The sequence below is a fragment of the Artemia franciscana genome, chromosome 1, assembly GCF_032884065.1.
Source record: "Artemia franciscana chromosome 1, ASM3288406v1, whole genome shotgun sequence".
In the NCBI taxonomy this organism is placed as follows: Eukaryota; Metazoa; Arthropoda; class Branchiopoda; order Anostraca; family Artemiidae; genus Artemia; species Artemia franciscana.
Genome location: NC_088863.1, coordinates 31,301,407 through 31,319,398, shown reverse-complemented (window position 1 = coordinate 31,319,398; position 17,992 = coordinate 31,301,407). Strand labels below are relative to the sequence as shown.

At 35.5% G+C, this 17,992-nt stretch overlaps 1 protein-coding gene across 1 annotated transcript in view; it reads right to left on the bottom strand.

The window, feature by feature from the left end:
- Window positions 1–17,098, bottom strand: part of LOC136028548 (uncharacterized) — a gene marked incomplete in the record, with an annotated part of 245,638 nt that extends 228,540 nt beyond the window's left edge. Inside the window, 2 exon segments of the mRNA XM_065706396.1 lie at window positions 6,557–6,655; window positions 16,952–17,098. Of these exon segments, the coding sequence (XP_065562468.1) occupies window positions 6,557–6,655; window positions 16,952–16,978 (126 nt within the window).
- Window positions 17,099–17,992: the final 894 nt, after the last annotated feature.

Below are 17,992 nucleotides of genomic sequence, written 5' to 3'. Positions count from 1 at the left end.
GGAATGTTCGATTAGCAATCACCATCAACAAAGCTCAAGGGCAATAATTAGAATAATGAGGTATAGATCTGAATACAGATTGTTTTTCCCATGGACAATTATATGTTGCATGTTCAAGAGTCGGTAAACCTGACAATCTATTTATATGCACAGACAATGGGACAGCCAAGAATGTTGTATATTCGCAAGTTTTACGTAGTTAAAATATATATATATATATATATATATATATATATATATATATATATATATATATATATATATATATATCTATATTCACAGGTGGGACACAGGGACACAACTACAATGGCGCGTAACTAATATAGCGCGTAACGACTTGCGCGCGCGGGCGGGCTGGGGGGGGCACGAAGCGCCCCCACCAACTAGGTGTTGGGGTGGCGCGAAGTGCCACCCCAACAGCTAGTTAATCTATAACGTTTTCACATATTACACGAGCTGCGATCAGGGGCAGATTTCCAGCATTTTTATAGGGGGGCAAGAGGGGTCTGTGTCCCGATAGTTAAGGGGTATGAAATACTAAATGTTTTTTCTTTCCACATTATTGGGGGGGTGACTGCTCCTCCCCCTTGACCCCCATCCATAGAAACGGTAAAAAATTAAACTGATAATATGAAAAACCATTAAAAAATTTAAATTCATTTTACAAAAATATTAAAAACTTGAGTTTATAATACAAAAAACATTAAAAAGCTGAAATTTATAATACAAAAAACAGTCGTAAAATTTTTTTATTTCTTTGAAAAGGCCCCTTTATTGGCTCTTCGAGGGGACAGGGCCCTCCTGGAGCACTCCCCTGATAAAAATCTAAGGAACCTCAATGAAGGTGGGGGGGTGTCCCAGAGCGCATCCCTCGAAGTATCTGAGGGGCCTGCACGAAGATCGGAGGCCCTGGTAAAACACTAAGACATGCCATAAGAAGCACTTAAGTAAAGACACTGGTGCTTTAACCAGATGGAAGAGAGAAACTTGGGTGTCCCAAAGGTAGGGTTGAAAGACCAAGTTCCATAACATATAATTTATCTGGAATAGCGCAAATAGCCGTTTGTACAATTTCCATGGTGTAACGTTTAAGGTCTATGGAACAAATCGTATTTGTTTTTGCCTTATTAAATTTTTTTGTTACAAAATGTCTTTGAATTTATCGGGTTTTAGATCTGTCTTAATCAAATGTGTCCTGACCCCCTTTGCTGCTCTTTGATGTTGATTTACCATGATGACTCTTGATTCACCACTGTTGACTGTTTATGTTGAGTCTTGATTCACCACTTGATGTTACAATGCTGTAGTATTTTGACCCAGCGATGAAAAGCTCCGTGAAATAGTCAATACCCAATTCATTTTTTAATCTTCCGAGCTAATTTTAATTTCCAGTGCTGACTAAATGGATGTAGAGCTTAGGGTCCCAATGTGTGAAATCCATAATAGGGTGGAGTTGGGGGGAAGTCAAGTCCTCAACTAGATTTTGTGTCTTTGTTATTACAAACAAGCTATCAGTATCCACATTACAGAGGTTTATGTGCCTTTCACCTTTGGGGGAGGAATAGAATTTTACTAAATGGTCCTAGTAAAAAATAATCCTAATTTTCTCAGAAATTGAAAAGATTCCTGCCCCTGCAGCCACATTTTTTCTGAGGAAAACCTGTCGTTTATTCCTAAAAAGCAAAGCCATGTTTTCTAATCCATTGTTGTACAAGATCGGAAATTCAATTTTTTTTCATTTGTGATAGTCGATTTAAATCTGTAATAATGTCAAATCGCATTCGTTTGCGCTCCTGCTCAACCGACTTTCCAAATATAGTATTTTTTGAAAGTTTAAAAAGCTCCCTTTTTAGTTTTGAAGCAGTTTGAGCTCTTTTCTCCATAAAATGTTCAATAAAGGGCTGATTATACATAGTCTGTTTGAAGTGGACAGCTTTATGGATTGCATCAACCCGAAAATCATGATTAAGAATTGAAGTTTAACAAATTCTTTCAATTGTAAACATTTCAAGTTTACATGAAGTAGAATAATGTTTTTCTTATAGTTTAAAGAAGCAACCAACTCCCTAGATTTCCAAGGCACCTTTTCTCCTTACACCCGTCTTTGATTATAAGGGGACAAATCCTCAAACCAAATTTTCTCCCTCGAGAGAGAGGGTGAGGGGTGAGGGTGTGGGAAATCTTTTTAATGCACAGAGTTTTCCAAAGCCCCGCTGACTTCCCCATTCTCTTCAATGGTCTTAAAATCAGGGATCTAAAAACTTATAGTCCCTCATTGACATATTAGACATGGACATGAATTGTATGTATAAAGCATTTGCATCTAGACAGAGTCCGTAGTTTTGATTTTCTTTATCTTTAGGTTCACACTTTATGTACCTATCGTTATGGAAAACTAAACCGCCGTAAATAGCCCTTTCTATAAAAAGATATATTTCTTGACCAATAATGAATCCAATTTTGTTTCGTAGCATCATTTTTAGCATTATCTCATATGCGAGCGAGGGGATACTTAAGTAATAGTTTGGTTGAAGCTTATAAAGGTCAAGTATAGTGGCGCTAATTCCGTAAATACGTCTGCTAATGTTTGAACAACTGAGACAAGGTACAATGATGTGTAGACTTTCCAGTTCTTACACTTGAATTTTTTTCCAAACCGGTTTTGCAAAAGCATAATCTTCCTTAGAAATTGGTTCTTGAACTACATCACTATAAAATGCTTGTTTTGAAGGTAATGTATTTTCCGGAAACCCCTCAAAACTATCTAGGTAAGAGCAGGGGAAAGCGCCTTTTCGTGTAAGGAAAAAAATTCTTCCGAGGGAAATTTTTGCCCTAATATAGGAAAGTTTGACGGATATTCACTGCGTTGGGTTTCTACGAGACTTTCTAGGGATTTTGCTATGAAATTAAAAGTATCGAAAAATTGCACTGCACGCTATGTTTTCTATCCTTATCGTTCCATGAAACTTTTAGGGCATTGTATTTCTCTCTCGTAATGGCGATTGGTTTAAATCCAAAATTCCTACCCTCAATTTTTGAAAATCCAAATAAAATGTGTTGTATATCATAGGAAAGATTGTGGAGCTCGATATTGCTCGTCCTCATTGTTATCTCTTCCGTGTTTGTATTATGGAAAGACACTGTGGTCTTCGTCATTATTTACATGGAAAAAATTTCCTTAACCAGTGTTCACCATATTAACCATTAACCATTAATCATTGTTAGACCACTCAAAGTAGTTGTCATCGGTCAGCCTCTAAGTTGTGAGAGTTCAAGACCATCGCAAGCATCACCGCCAAAGCAGGAAGAAGAAAATTTAACTGAAGTTTCATCAAGTTTTGTATACCAAATGCCTCATTCGTATCCTGAGCAAAGTAAAAGACTCTTGGCTTATATCGCCGAAAATGAACATTTACACATTTACATTTAAGGAAATTTATTAGAAAAAATGAAGTTATAACCCAAGACACAAGTTGCAATTAATTTGATTTGTTGTATTACCATACAAAGAATATGGTAGTATAAGTGATAAATATTGTGCTATCAACTGAAGAATCCATGCTCGTAACATGGCGGATTCCATTTTAACTATTCAATGGAAGAGGGCAAGATCTACATTAGTTCCCCCATTAACAATGAGAAGATTATTCTCAATGATAATCTGAGAGATATTCTTGGTTTTAAATATATCATTTAGATTTTTTCTTCCACGAATAGGTAGCCATCGATAGTGATAAGTGGCGACAGCTCATCAGGATTCAACTTGTGTTCATATTGGCATGCAAAGTCAGAGTCAAATTTTCAAAAATATAAAGTAACTTCATTTTTATTATATCTCTTCTTAAATTTAATATTGCTATTTCGATCCATATTATGAAATTCACTTGTTTCAATTTGCTTATTTGAAGTGATGTCACGCGCAAAATTCTCATATGAAGAATCACTTTCTGTAACAGTCAAATTCAAATCATTAGGTTTATAATCATAGTAGTTGGTATCTTTACAGTGATGTCGTAAAAACCAGACTCTCTTATTATTCCAGCAATTGAAGCTTAGAACAGTTTCATCCTCCAAAACAAGTTTAAAACTACAATGATACCAGGCTCATAAGAATGAACTGGAATCAGGTTTAGGGTTTTAGGCAATTATGCTAGGGTAAGTGTTTTCCTATTGATCATGCTTATCATAGTCATAATTTCATCATAGAAAACCTATCGTTTGAGAGTCACAAACATCTTCAAGACCTGAGTTACAGTTTTTAGTTTGCACTGCGTATTCTCTATGCAATTGACATGGATTGCACAATCTACATTTTTCATTATATTCATCAATAATAGTACAATTCCCACAGGATGACCAGCTGCTCAAGGTAAAAAAACACAATGGATATGTGTAAAACATTTTTTCAATGTTGACCGTCTTGATGCTAAAAAGAAACTGACTTTGGATCAATAAAATTAATATCTTCTAGGAGGAGGAGAAATTGAGTGAAGACACAAAACCTGTTTGATAGAATTTTTTAAAACGTCGAATCGTTTCTTCTTACCTTGCAAAATGGCAGTCTTAAACGAATTGTTAAGTAGTGTTTAAAAACAAAAACGCAATATCATTTTGTTTTCTTTCAATTAATATGTCAATAAATTGAGTAAATGCATCTCGGCCACGACGTAAAACCTTCATACGATAGTCAGCAGACGGAGAATCATTTCTTATTACATCGTCAAGCATTCTTTGAAAAAATATATTCAGTGTAAGAGACAATTCTAGAAAATCATCATTTAGAATCAACTGTTTTTCCAACGTCACTAGATTTCCTATGATTTTTTGTTTCTTGAATCCAGTCATTTTTTTCAGCCTGACGCTCTCACTACCAATTATAGACTAACAAAGATTTTTTCTTTCTTTTCGTCACTATCCTATAGTCCGGGTGGGCGATCAAGCTAGTCACTATTGGCACCTTGGAGATAGGCGGTAACCAGCTATAATATCTAACGAGAAAAACATTTTTTGATAAATTTTTTCCTTCATAGTGGTTTATGTTTCACTGAATGTATCCGTGGCTAAACTATTATTGGCGCTAGTAACGTTGTTTTTCATCATTTCATGTTTAACTTCCTTTCTGAAAATCTCCGCTAGTGCTCTTTTTATTTTACCGGCAATTTTTCTGTCTATTACAACATTGTTTTTAAATGGGTAACAGTTTCGGTACCTAGACAAGATATTTTGAATGACGTTGCATACCTTTCTTTGAATGGTAATAGTAGGATGATGGTGATAAGATTTATCAAGTAGTAAAGTGTTACCAGCAACAAGAGGTTGGACTTCGTCATTAACTAAAAGTCTTATGTTTGCGTTTTCTTTGAGTACTAACTTCTCTGGTGATGTTACTCTCGCTTAATCACCTTTATAACATTTGAATTTTCTCGGTATTCCACAGAAATTTAACTCCTTACTCTCATGACAACGCACGCATACAGTTCCAGTAAGATCGCCATTAGAACTTGTTTCATAATTCAAATATCTCTCGTTTTTGGCATTCCTTGCTGCGATAACTTTATCGTGAACACGTGTCTTCTCTGAATATTCCATCTTCACTTTTTTAAAATAAGATATAAATGTTTATCCTTCCACTGCAGAAATAATAGTGAAGCAAATTATATGATCCCACAAGTCAGGCAATATTACGTCACCCTTAATCCAATTACTTATCAAATACCTGCATTCCTTAGAAAACATTCCCCATTACGTAACATGACCTACCTCTTGCGCTGAAGGGATTGCCTTTAAACATTTTCGCCATCTTAAATCATTAAAAGAAGAAAAGAATGGCGGCTATGGGCCCATTTAAACCAATTGAGTCCGTTGAGCATCATTATTTATTGATATTCATCAGTAACATTAATTTATGTTTAATGTAAGTATTGTTTGTTTTAGTTTCTGTTCATTTGGGTTCCATTTACACATCGATGGTAGTTTCAGTACCTATGATAGTACAGCGGATTGATGCTATGCTTGGCAAATCAAGGCACAGGGACCGATCCCCGATGCGGCAAGGCTGAGCAACAAACTTGCTACTGGCTCCTGTAAAAAGAAGACCCAGCAACTAGAAATACCAATTTTAAATCCTCTACGCTAGCAATAGCTCTCGGGGATCTGATTTTTTTCAACTGATTTTAAGTCCGAATTATTATATGACTTTACATTTTTGCTCGTCTTTGATTTTAGTGTGGATCTTCACTTTTCTTTGAAAAACTGTTTTTTTTCTGATAGATTTTTAAATTTACACAAATCAAATATGGCACTTAAACAAGGCAAAGACTCAGGAAGTAACTTTGCGACTGCACTTGTTTCGAGATCAGGGGGAGGGAATGCATGAAAGCTACAAATAAAAACAAACTGCACGAGAATCATATGAAGTTGTTCATTCCTCTCTTAAGTGCTGCCTAATTATATAGGTGACTTTACGAGAATTTTGGAGAAAAGGAAGAACAATCAAAAATTTTCTAAATTAAAAACAATCAACCGGAAACACTATTTTGAAAAAAAAAATACACACCTTCAGCACCACAAAATCCATCTCGATAACTTCTCTGCAAACATGAAGCTGAACTAATAAACAACTACTCCTTCCTTGCTGGGTAGGTCCTAAAAAAAACTTGTAAGTTTAATTAAAAACATTATTTTATGTTTACATTTTTTTTTTATGTTTTCGAAGAGTCATTTCACTAGTTTTAGCTGAGATAACCTACACTGGTTCATATTTGTTCAATGTAATATTATAAATAATTTTAAAAACACTTTTTCACATAATATTTCCACTCATTTCAGTTACCAGTTACTCCAAAAAACGGCTATTAGTAATTTCTTCAAAATATCCTGTTTCTTATTTTGTTTGACAATTCCCGAAACTACCCAATTTCTTAAGCATTCCATTCTGGAATTATAAAACGACAGCATCTGCAGAGACAGAGGGGGAGTGGATCGATGAAGCCGTTTGGTCTTACGAAGCTAATTGAAAATAATAACATCGTTAAAATAATCAGTTGGAAATATCCCCCTCAATCAGTGTTGTAAATTTTAATTTCTTGTTCCTTTTCCTGTTTAAATGCATGACGCATGGAAACAAGTAAGTTTATAACAACAGCGTAAGCTGGAACTGGCAAATCAAAAAGATGAAAATGAAGCAAAGAATAATATAACCTTTATCTTATTAAATACTAATATTATTTAAGGGAAGATTTTTGCCATTTTACTTCTTTTTTCCATTAGCTGAAATCACATTAAGGCCATTAAGGTTTTAAGGCACATTAAGGGTTTCTACCATCAATGAAGTTAAAGTGAATTAACCTTTTTTCTTAATTGAAAACTAAAGTTTTAATTTCAAACAGTTCACTGTAACGAAATGTAAGTAAGGAGGGAGTCAGGCCAGCAGTAACAAAAATTCTTAAAAAAAGGAATTTTGGTGCAATTAATGCAATTAATGAAATTGTTTTTTTTTTATGCTAACATCTAATATATAAGATTCATTAGTTTAAAGTTATCCATCAAAATCTACGAGCCTGAGAAACTTTGCCTCATTTTAAAATTAGAGGAGAACAACCCCAAAAAGGTGAGTGATCTAATAAAAATCACATAATTAGGTTCAGCAGACCAGAGAGTCCTGGTTTGGAGTTACAAGCTCCTATCAACAAAAATATGCAATATTACATTTGTTTTTTCCCCTGAGTTTGTTGTTGTTGTTTTTTTTTTGGGGGGGGGGGGGGCTATTGTATCGAACCGATGGTCATAGAAGTTCGAAAGAGCGCTACTTTGAATGGTAGTTGAAAGTTCTAATGTCCTTTTTAAGGAACCAAAAAGATTGTGCCACAGGAAAGTGTTGTTTTTTGCCTTTATATGAGACCAAGCTAAGATTTTACCCCAAAGAGGACCAAGCTACTACTGAATGAAATTTTTGAGACAGCCAACGATTTAAAAGTACATAAAAAACTATATATCGGGCTGTTTGTTCTTGAAAAGTAACGTATTACATACAAGATAAATGGTTAAGCCCTTGCCAAAGTCCAAAAATTTTACTCCCTAGTCAATTCTTTTTCTTAGGCGTCAATTCCATCAAATACAAAGGTATCAGTTTTCTTCGTCGCTTCAACTAAACAAACATAAGAGGATTAAACTTAAGGGGGTTTCTCACTCAAAATTACGATTAAGTGCAGATTATCCTTAGCAATTCTTCTTGTAATTATCTATACAATATATTCTTTTATATGTATTCATTATCCGGCAGTTTGATGTCTGCACGCTATTTATTCTCTAGACTCTGTTTAAACAGGTTACAACTAACTAATACTTGACTGAATCGCTCCTGAACAATCCGAGTGGTTAGTCCCTTGGTGTAATTTATGCATTCTCACACGCTCCGATTATAGCTGAATCTAGTCTTTTGAGGGGTATTTTTGACTTCGGAACACAAATTTGTAAAGTATTTGAAGGGGTTGCAGCCAGGAAGTATATATTATAGAAATAAGTTTCTGACTGCTGAATAGAAAATTTTTTGCTCATATTTTTTGATACCCCAAAACAACAGTGTCATGTATAGCAATCTAGAATGCAAACCCGAAACAGGTGTTAAAATTATTTTGGAATTATAAAAAAAAAAGTAATTGTCGGCTTTAAAATTGGATTAGATCAAAATATTCAGAAACCTAAAGATTCAACCTAAAAGGTTGAAAAATTCAACTTCAAAAGATTCAAACCTAAGGATTTTTTTTTATTTCTATTGAAATAGAAACCGCCGAAATCACTAATTCAGGAACGTGAGGCAAACTCCAAATGTTTAACAAGGGATGTATAGGAAGATTTTTAACGTCCATATTAACTAATATGGACGTTTATTAGCTAAGAGTCATTTTAGCAGTATTATCGTTTTTCTTTGCACAAATATTTCACCACCACCGATTTTCTTGAGCTCTAAAATTGCCTGATAGACTACGTTATGGCTTATGTGACAAATTGCTTTCGATGTTTCAGCCGTATCTTACACTTTCTATTTGGTGACCGGGTACATGTTGATGCTGACTTCGCTGATGACGTAGCCCTAGCCGTTGACATAGTCAAGAATGTTACCAAAGCTCTCCATGGACTTTCACAAGAAGCCTCGAATGTTGGTCTGTGGATCAACTGGCAGAAAACTAAATTTATTTCAATCGGGCTCATCAAGTCTATCTCTACTTTAAAGGAAGTCAATACCGGAACAACCGAATTGATGTGGTTTAAGAGTTCACTTACCAGAAATCTCCTCTGTCGAGAGATGGTTCGATCACATAATATTTTACATCTCAATAGTCAAAAAGTCAGCAGTTGTTGGGAGGCTAAATACCATCTGGCAAAAAATAGCACTGGGCATCTACTGTATGGAGTGTAGACGTTGTCCACCACAAATCTGTAATCAACATCGTCGATGTTGCTCACATCAAGCATCTTCGAAGAACCAAAGGTATTTACTGGACGGATTTCGTTGGGAACCATGCTCTCCTGTCACGTACTTTGTAAACTCTTTTCTTGACGCAGCTCGTTCAATGCACTATTCGCTGGTACACCTACTTCCTTCGTATGCCACATAATGCCCCAACAAGGGCCGTCATTGACTTCGACCCCAGCCTGTACGGATGGAAACAACCCAGAGGACGCCCTCCACTGGTTTGAAAGACAAAGCCAGAGAATTTGTTGTCCCACATCCTAGTAGAAGAGGCCACGGCCTTTTAAGCGATAGGTCAACCTCGAAGTACCTGGTCTCGCCGTTCTCTACGCCGAATCCCTGACAAGAGCCGTAAGTCAAGAACTAAGTCAAGTTGATTTAACTGTATTTAACTAAGTTAAATCCCTTGATTTTACATGAAATTATATATAGTGATATATAATTGCACATCATCTATTCTGAAGGTCATGGCATAAAGAGGGGAAGGAGTAAATGCCCAAAAGAGCGCATTTCAAAGGCCCCATTGTCTAACTGCCCATGAACCTTCAAAAAAATGAATAAAAGGTATTGGGGAGGGGTTAGGAATTCATCTCTCATCTCCATTCGTATAGATTAAGCCTGAATGACGGTACTGCGGGGTAATACTCTCTTCTTATTGAAGATAAAAATTTCTGAAGTTTATTTAAAACTTCATTTAACTAGACTGATTTGCTTCACATTTCATAAGATAGTGTACAGTGATGTTTAAGTATACATCAGCTATTAATGAAGGAAGAGCAAAGGGTCATTTTTTGTAGGCAAGTGAGGGTGCAGTAATTCCCAAATTTCTTAATTTCATTTAGCCTTCACAAAAATATAGAATTAGTTTTGGGGAAGGGGGAGATAGAATTTGTTAACTAGTCTATCTTGATTCGCGGGATTATTTTTGTCTACACCTTTATTGTTCATGCGGGAGGGGGGGTAATAGTGCTCTCCCATTGCAGCAATATTTTTTAGCATTACAACATTGTTTTGATTCTTTTTTCTCAGGGGTGATTAAACCAGTGGTTAAAGAATTTCGACAGAGCGATTGTACAGAGCGACAGAGTGGATGGTTAAAGGGCAAGCGTTGTTATTTTATTTTTTATACTTTACTAACGAAAGACCCTACATCAGCACAGCAAAGTGGTAATTTCGTCGTCAACCGTGTGGGCAAATGACAATTCTGACATATCAACGAGTGATAGTTTTATAGCCAGTCGATTTGCAATGACCATTTAGTGCCATATGAAATTTATACTTAATATGTCATTAATGTTATCTACCAACAATGAAGGATCAAACATTACCTCAGATTATGGAGCAGTCACTTACCAAAGATTGCTGTAATACTTCGCGCGGTAACGTAGTTTTATTTGTTTTCATTTTCAATTTCACTTTTTATTTTCATTATACAAACTTTTCTTTCTTCTGTTTTCCAAAGAAAGTCCTGTTCCAGTTACCTCCAACCGGTCATTTATCTTATCGCTATGAAATAACGAATTCAAATTTGGCTTTCCCAGACCAGAATCCGCCATTCCCAGACCAAAGGGACTAAAACGGTGGCTTATAATGGCTTGGAAAGTCTTCTAAGACAGATGTGGCTGGTCTTCTTCGCTTCTTTTTTTTTAAGTACATATTTTCAATATATTTTTCGCCTTAAAAGTAAGGACTGATGGTAACGAGAACGGGGAACACCTTCTTAAACCCTAGTTGGAACTATGGACACAGATGACACAGAATTCAGACTCATTGCACAGCGACTTTCAAAACTCCCAAGAATTCCAATTAAACAAACCTGTACACCAAAGGGATGTTAATATAGAATCCCTCCTATGGCACTCCGTTGAAATTTTTGTGTAAAGATCACTGAAATTTACAGATATTCGGAAGATTACATATCTTTTCCACATCAGACCCCCCAGAAAAATCCAAACATACATCGCATTTTAGAAAACTCCTTACTTGTATTGTCTTCTTTCTCTTACTTGAAACGGTTCTTACACAGTATTCTCGGACCCACAACTATCATCCTCCCATATTAATTTGTCTCTGGAGACGAGAATAAATCCTGCGCCTGCCAAAAATGGAAAAATTGGTGAAGAATCTAAAGATCCGTTGCAACAAAAAGTCTGTTTTTCTAAAAAAAATAATCTGTGTAGTACTCATTATCAAACAATGTTGAACGCCATACTTTAACACACAACAAAGCCTAAAATGCACTACAAGCTCGATAATAAAACCAAGGCTCACATAAAGGGAACATTTTCCATATCACAGCAATTTAGTTGTGGAATATAGTACTGTTTGTATTAATCAGGCAATTGGTAGAATACAAAATTCAACTTCTTTTGCAACCACGGAGATTTTCTAGCAATTTTTCGAAAAAGAAGCAACAATTATAGATGAGAATCCAAAACTGGAGGACATACAATCCTGTGTTAACACAAAGGCCTTTGAAATTGCTTATTGGTGCAATTGACGAGTATTGTTTATTGCAGCTTAAACCTATGGTAAGGTTAAATAATAAAACTTAAACCAGCAAATTGGATATTTGTATTCTTCGCTTTAATATTATCATCGGTAAAGAAAAAGGTGAAGCTAAACCTTAGCTAATTTTGGTTATCTTGGAAAGGGGTTACGTTAGGAAAATGAAACTCTTAGGGATGGGTCTACAGGCTAAAGTATGTCCCAGGAAGGTATTTTGAAGTAAATACCTCCATTTCTTCTCCCTCTAGAGGGTATCAGTGTTCTAGGACCCCTGGGACGATATGATGACCCCTGGGAAAAAAAAAAAAATAAACACGCATCCGTGATTTTTATTCTGGTAAAAAATACAAAATTCCACTTTTTTGGTGATAGGACCTTGAAACCTCTATAGTAAGATTCCCTGATACGCTGAATCTGATGACGCGATTTTCATTAAGGTTACGCGACTTTTAGGGGATGTTTCGCCCTTTTTTCAAAAATAAGGCAAATTTTCTGAGGCTCGTAGCTTTTGTTGGGTAAAACTAAACTTGATGAAACTTATATATTTGGGTAAATATTTCGCAGTTCATATACTTGACTTACCAATAAAGTGAACATAGCACTCGATGTCTTTTTTAATGTTCTTTACGAATATAATAATCACTTCTATCACAAATTCAAATTTAAGTGCTTTTTGAGCTCTTGAAAATGATCAAAATGTTGGGTATAAAAAAGGCTTAAAACAGTGGTTTCAAACTTTAAAACATTGGTCTCGGAACTTACTGTTTCATTATAAATTCATTTTTTTTAACGTTATATAATCCACAAGCACTGATTTTATACGATTAAGTTGGATAAAAAAAAATTATTTTGCCGTTTATGCCATTTTCTTCTTCCTTAACGCCGAATTTTCAATTAAAGTATTCGTTTTCGGTCGTTTTTGACAAAATAATAGTACGTTTTATCAGCACAAATACTATTTGTAGTTAGGTTAGGTTAGTTAGGTAGGTCAAAAAGTGCTCAAATTTGAATTTACGATGGAAGCGATTATTATATTCGTAAAGAACATAAAAAAGGCATCGAGTGGTATGTTCACTTTATTGACAAAGTTAATTATATGAACTGGAAAACATTTACCTAAGTTTGAAATCAGCATAAAAATCCCATTCTTTTGATGTATCTACTGGTATCAAACTTCTGTTTTTTTTTTAGAGTTTGTTACCACGAACTGTTTGACATCATGATTTTTCGGGAAATTTTACGATTGAAAATTGGATTTATTGGTCTACTCAAAAATATAGATGTTTCAATTATTGCCGATTCTGACCAATTGGCTCGAGAAGGTTTTATTTTGGATTTAGAAAAATCTATTTTGGAAAAATTGAAAAAAATATTTTGCAAGATTCAAACCAAAATTATAGGCATTAAACCGCAATATTCTTTGTAACTAGTTTCCAAATGAAAGTAAAAGCTGACATAAAAACTAAAAAAGAACAGAGACTATTGTATGTGTAAGGGTAAAAGCTTTTCTGAGTGCGACAAAGATAGCTATTTGGTAGTTGCGTTTTATTAACCAATTCCCTTTCGAAACACTTGAACCGAGAACTTTATGTGTTTAAAGTAGACGCGAATCAATATGCCCTTCAATTCTCGAGGGACTGTGAGAAAACACTTTTTATTACATTGTTCCAGTGTTTGCGCTTTTTGGCCAAATATTCACACTTAGATTAATAACCGAGAAGTGTTTGAATAACCAGACCTTTTAAGTCCTGAGTTTTAGAAATTATTAAAATTGGCCAAATGGATTATTTGCCCACCATTTTATTGACGTCCAAAAATCGTGTTCTTTGGCCATCCGTTTCTAGCCAAATGAGAAGAGGGTGTCTTGAATGGCGTGGAAAGAGGTCATTACAAAACATTTAAGGCAGGACGGGCTCTCAAGGAATCTTCCTATACCTCCCATGTTAAGCATTTGGAGTTTGTTTCGCGTTGCTGAATTAGTGATTTTGGCGGTTTTTATTTTAACAGATGGAAAAAAATCTGGTGAATATTTTGGTCTAATCAAATCTTAAAGCCGACATTTTTTTTTTATAATTCCAAAATAATTATAAAAACCTGTTTCGGGTTTGAATTCTAGATTGCTACACTTGACACTGTTGTTGTGGTGTATCAAAAAATGGAGAAAAAAATTCTATTCAACGATAGGAAACGTATTTCTATAATATATACTTGCTGGCTGCAGTCGCTTCAAATACTTCACATATTTGTGTTCCGAAGTCAAAATTTCCCCTCAAAAGACTAGATGCAGCTGTAATCGGAACGCGTAAGAATGCATAAATTAGACCAAGGGACTAACCACTCGGATTGTTCAGGAGCAAAAACCCGACAACATGTACTTTTTATTTGTAATTTGCACAAGTTTATACTGCACCCTGGCAAATAATGATGACCAGACTACAGCTCCGCACACAGGGGACGATTCCCTCCCCAAACTTTGCAAAATTCTAAATTTTCCCTGCGAAATGTTAAATTGTCCCGTGTCTTCCTGGTATTTCTTGCTTAAGAGTTAACCCCCCCCTCCCCCGAAAAATTTCTCTTCGAATAATAATTTCTCTAATTTTCTCCTCGAATAATAGTTCTTTTGCAAATAAATCTTCCTATTTACTTGCAAAATTGCGAAGAATAACAATGCAATAATCGCAATTTTGAGTGAGAAACCCCTTAAGTTTAACCTTCTCATGTTTTTTTAGTTGAAGCGACGAAGAAAACTGAAACCTTTGTCTTTGACCGAGTTGCCGTCTCAGAAAAAGAATTGACTAGAGAATAAAATGCTTGGACTTCGGCTAGGCCTTAAAGGAATTTGGAGCTTCGTGGGAGGAATAAAGCTCTGGAGCTCTGGACAGATTTTGATAGAAAGGGAGCGTATGAATCTGTCTTAACCTCAGGTGGCTCGGGGCCGCAAAGACTGGTTGGATCTTACATATTTAGAATCAGCATGAAGAGTCAATTCTTTTCCTAACCTAAAAGGACTATTGAGACTGCACCAAATGAGTTTCTATTGTGAAAGAGTACACAATGTGAGGTCTTCTTTAAGATACAAACAATTGCCATTCAATAGCATAAAATTTCGAGCTCTTCCATTTAAACATTTGTTTCTTCAGCTAAGGTTAATGAGGTATACTTGATGGCAAGGAAATTCTATAAGAAATTATAGTAAAAACACAAAAGTTAATTTTATTTCGATTCCAAGATCTACAGCCGTTCAAGCAACCTTAAATCGATCTCCAGCCAGAGTCTAGAACAGTTAAGTTTGCCAAGGTTTCTCTCTTAATGCCGATTGCCATCTTTGTGAATTTCTCTACTTGAACATAAGTTGAATGAAGTACAACACATCCAAAGTGGTGGCAGGCTTATTTTAATAACAAAAATTCTGCAGTTTAAAATGCCTCAGAGATGTCCCATTTGCAAGCCAAGACTTCCGGGGCCAAATTATTATTTTCTTCTTTCAAAACTCGTGCAGAACTTGCTTAAAATCAATAAATCCTCGGTAAACTTTAATACTTACTCAAATAATTAAATTGGCCATAGGAGGGAGAAAACATATCCCCACCACGCAAACGAGTCGGAGCGCATGGTGGATCCAGTCTGTTCTTCTCCTATTGCAGGACTCTATATGCAGGAATCTAAACGATGACTGTCGGGCATATACACGTAAGGGAAAAAGGTTAAGGAACTCACCTCTCCACCACTATAATTCATTGATTTTACTCTACCTCCTTGTCTTGCTCTAATTACCCTCCCTGATATTTGGCGTAGTAATACAAGTCTGAAAAACAAGGGCCCATCAAATGACTCCCCACCCCTCTCACGTGTAAGCATTTGAGCCAGCTATATAAAATATGCATAGTTTGCATAGTTGTAACTGTAAACAGTAAGGTGGCTCTTGGTGGTTTTGCTTTTCTTAGGTGAAGAGATATGCCTCGTAGAGTTAGGAAAACATTGTTGTGATAAAACTCCATACACGTAGCACTTTCAAGATAAATTGCAACACCATTCTTCCGTGATTGGATGTAAAATATAAAGATAATTTAAATACAATTAAAATAGAATAAAACGAAAATGCTTTCAATTTTCTTTGACAGAGATATCAAGCTTAATTTCTTCAATTTCTAGAGCAGGCCCTAGATCAGTGGTTCTTTAACGCCGTCCTTTTGCACACTAATTTGCCGACAGTCCCTCTGTAGTGAAATCGGTCATTATGCTTTTGACGTTGTTATTAGTGGTCATCCTATAGCATCCAATTTTATTCTTGAATATTCTAATTAAAATAATATTAAGTCTTTAAATAGTTCAATATAACACTTTCAATGCTGTACGACCCAGTTTCAAGCCTAATTTTCAAGGGGAGTTCTATGGACATACCTGAAGAAAGGTCGACCCATGAAATCGTAAGAAAACTGTTTACCAGCAAACCATTAAAAAACTTAGTTTTTGATTTCGCTGATTAATATTGAGATTTGTTCATATGCGCGAATTGAAATACAAAAATCATAAATAAAACAAGTGTTTTTTTTTTTACGGTTTAACTTGTAACCTCCAAACTTTATCTTGCAAAGATAATTTGTTAAACCACATTGGCCTGCCATAACATAAAGAACGAAAACGATCAAAAATGGGGGTTTTAAATTGAAAATACTGAAGAAAACACAGAAAGCGAAAATTTCGAGAGAACAACTGCATCTCTTCTTCAGCGCGAACGAAATAATATGATCAAGGTAAAAAAAAAGCGCGGAAAGTACAACAAAAACCAAAGAAAGAAAAGTGCTAAAAAATTAAAAAAAATTTAATCAAAGACCAAAATATTAAAAGAATTAAAATCAAATACCTAACAAACAATAAAGTGAGCCAACTGCCAACGACATTTGTTCGCGCTGAAGAAGAGAAGCGGTTGTTCCCAGCAATCGTGTGCTTTCGCACACCCTCCGTGCTTACCTTCCATAGATTTCTCCGGGTACCCATTTAGAGATGGGTCAACTGTCTGAGATTACAGGCTCATGTCACTGACCCCAATCCCAAGCTAAATAACCGACCACGCCAGGAACCGTACCCGTGCCCCTCGGGACAAAGATTCCCAGCCCATCGCGCCATTCACTTCGCCAGGGAGGCTTGAAAAAAAAAGTTCCTATATCAATATAAACAATACTCATGTTGGAGCATGTCATTTAATGTCATCCTCAAAATCAAAACATGGCCAATTCAAAATCAAAAACAAATTTTTATTTAGAGTGGATTGAATATTTGGACGTCTATCTCCATGTAAAATCTTCACTAGTCGCAAGTATCTCAAACATAAACTAAGGAGTCATATAATTAAGCCGCCCAAACTCGTAAACAATTTACACCACGTACTGGCTGAAACCTAACTGACTCATTCACTTGCTGAGTCAGGAAATAACCCCCCACGACGCTAAAATTATTTAGCTTAGAAAAATGTACATCAAACTTTATTTTAACGTTATGTGTTGATTTTTGGCAAGCTTTTTAGCGCAAATGGACTTTATATTATCCCGAACACACTCAAGAATTTGCTCTATTTGATATGAGAAAAACCGGTTTGTCTGTCTGCAATCAGTTATAATTAGCTTATTTTTTCGTGAAATAAACTGCCATCCACTATGCAGGTATATTTTAATTAAATTTTTAGTATATAGAGGTCGTTAGGTATTTAATATAATGCGTTCTGGGTGCCCCGCTTTCCATAATTCCTTGCTGCAATTCCACAATTTTGTTACTAAATTATCATATTTTCATCCTATTTTAGTAAGTTTCATCATGATCAATCTAACTTCACTTCTTGAGCGTTCGGGATAATACACAAGTATTGGCCAGCTTTTTAGCGTATTTCCCCCACAATTTGCTGTCCCCCAAAGACGAAGCGGACCCTTATGAAATGGGTACGCCACAAACTGGAATATATGAAACTATTCAATTTTGACTTTGTGTCCTACACACAATTATCTATCTGTATCATAG